Raw genomic sequence first — 379 nt, forward strand, 5'->3', positions numbered from 1 at the left:
GCGGGGCATGTGGTGGAACGAGCGGCGTCACCTCATCGTGCCCCCCCACCTGGGCTACGGCAGCATCGGCGTGGGTAAGGGACCGCGGCACGGCACGGCGGAAATTGAGGGATCAAACCCCTCGGGGACGGCATCAGTGGGATGGATGTTGGGTACCCAGCTGGCAACGGGTGGCTCCATTGCCAGGGCAATGAATAGCCAAAGCAGGCGGTGCCTGAGCAGAGAAGGAGGGTCCTGCCCCGGCCCCAAACCCCTCGGGGACGGCATCAGTGGGATGGATGTTGGGTACCCAGCTGGCAACGGGTGGCTCCATTGCCAGGGCAATGAATAGCCAAAGCAGGCGGTGCCTGAGCAGAGAAGGAGGGTCCTGCCCCGGCCC

At 65.4% G+C, this 379-nt stretch overlaps 1 protein-coding gene across 1 annotated transcript in view; it reads left to right on the forward strand.

Annotated features, from left to right (window-relative positions):
* Window positions 1-7: 7 nt before the first annotated feature.
* The window catches only part of LOC104516512 (peptidyl-prolyl cis-trans isomerase FKBP10-like), a gene marked incomplete at its 3' end in the record, with an annotated part of 1,421 nt that continues 1,049 nt past the window's right edge, over window positions 8-379 (forward strand). Inside the window, exon 1 of the mRNA XM_010160851.1 lies at window positions 8-74. Coding sequence (XP_010159153.1) covers window positions 8-74 — 67 coding nt within the window. The remainder of the gene's footprint in view (window positions 75-379) is intronic.

This window comes from Eurypyga helias, unplaced genomic scaffold (genome assembly GCF_000690775.1).
Source record: "Eurypyga helias isolate BGI_N326 unplaced genomic scaffold, ASM69077v1 scaffold34851, whole genome shotgun sequence".
Taxonomy (NCBI): Eukaryota; Metazoa; Chordata; class Aves; order Eurypygiformes; family Eurypygidae; genus Eurypyga; species Eurypyga helias.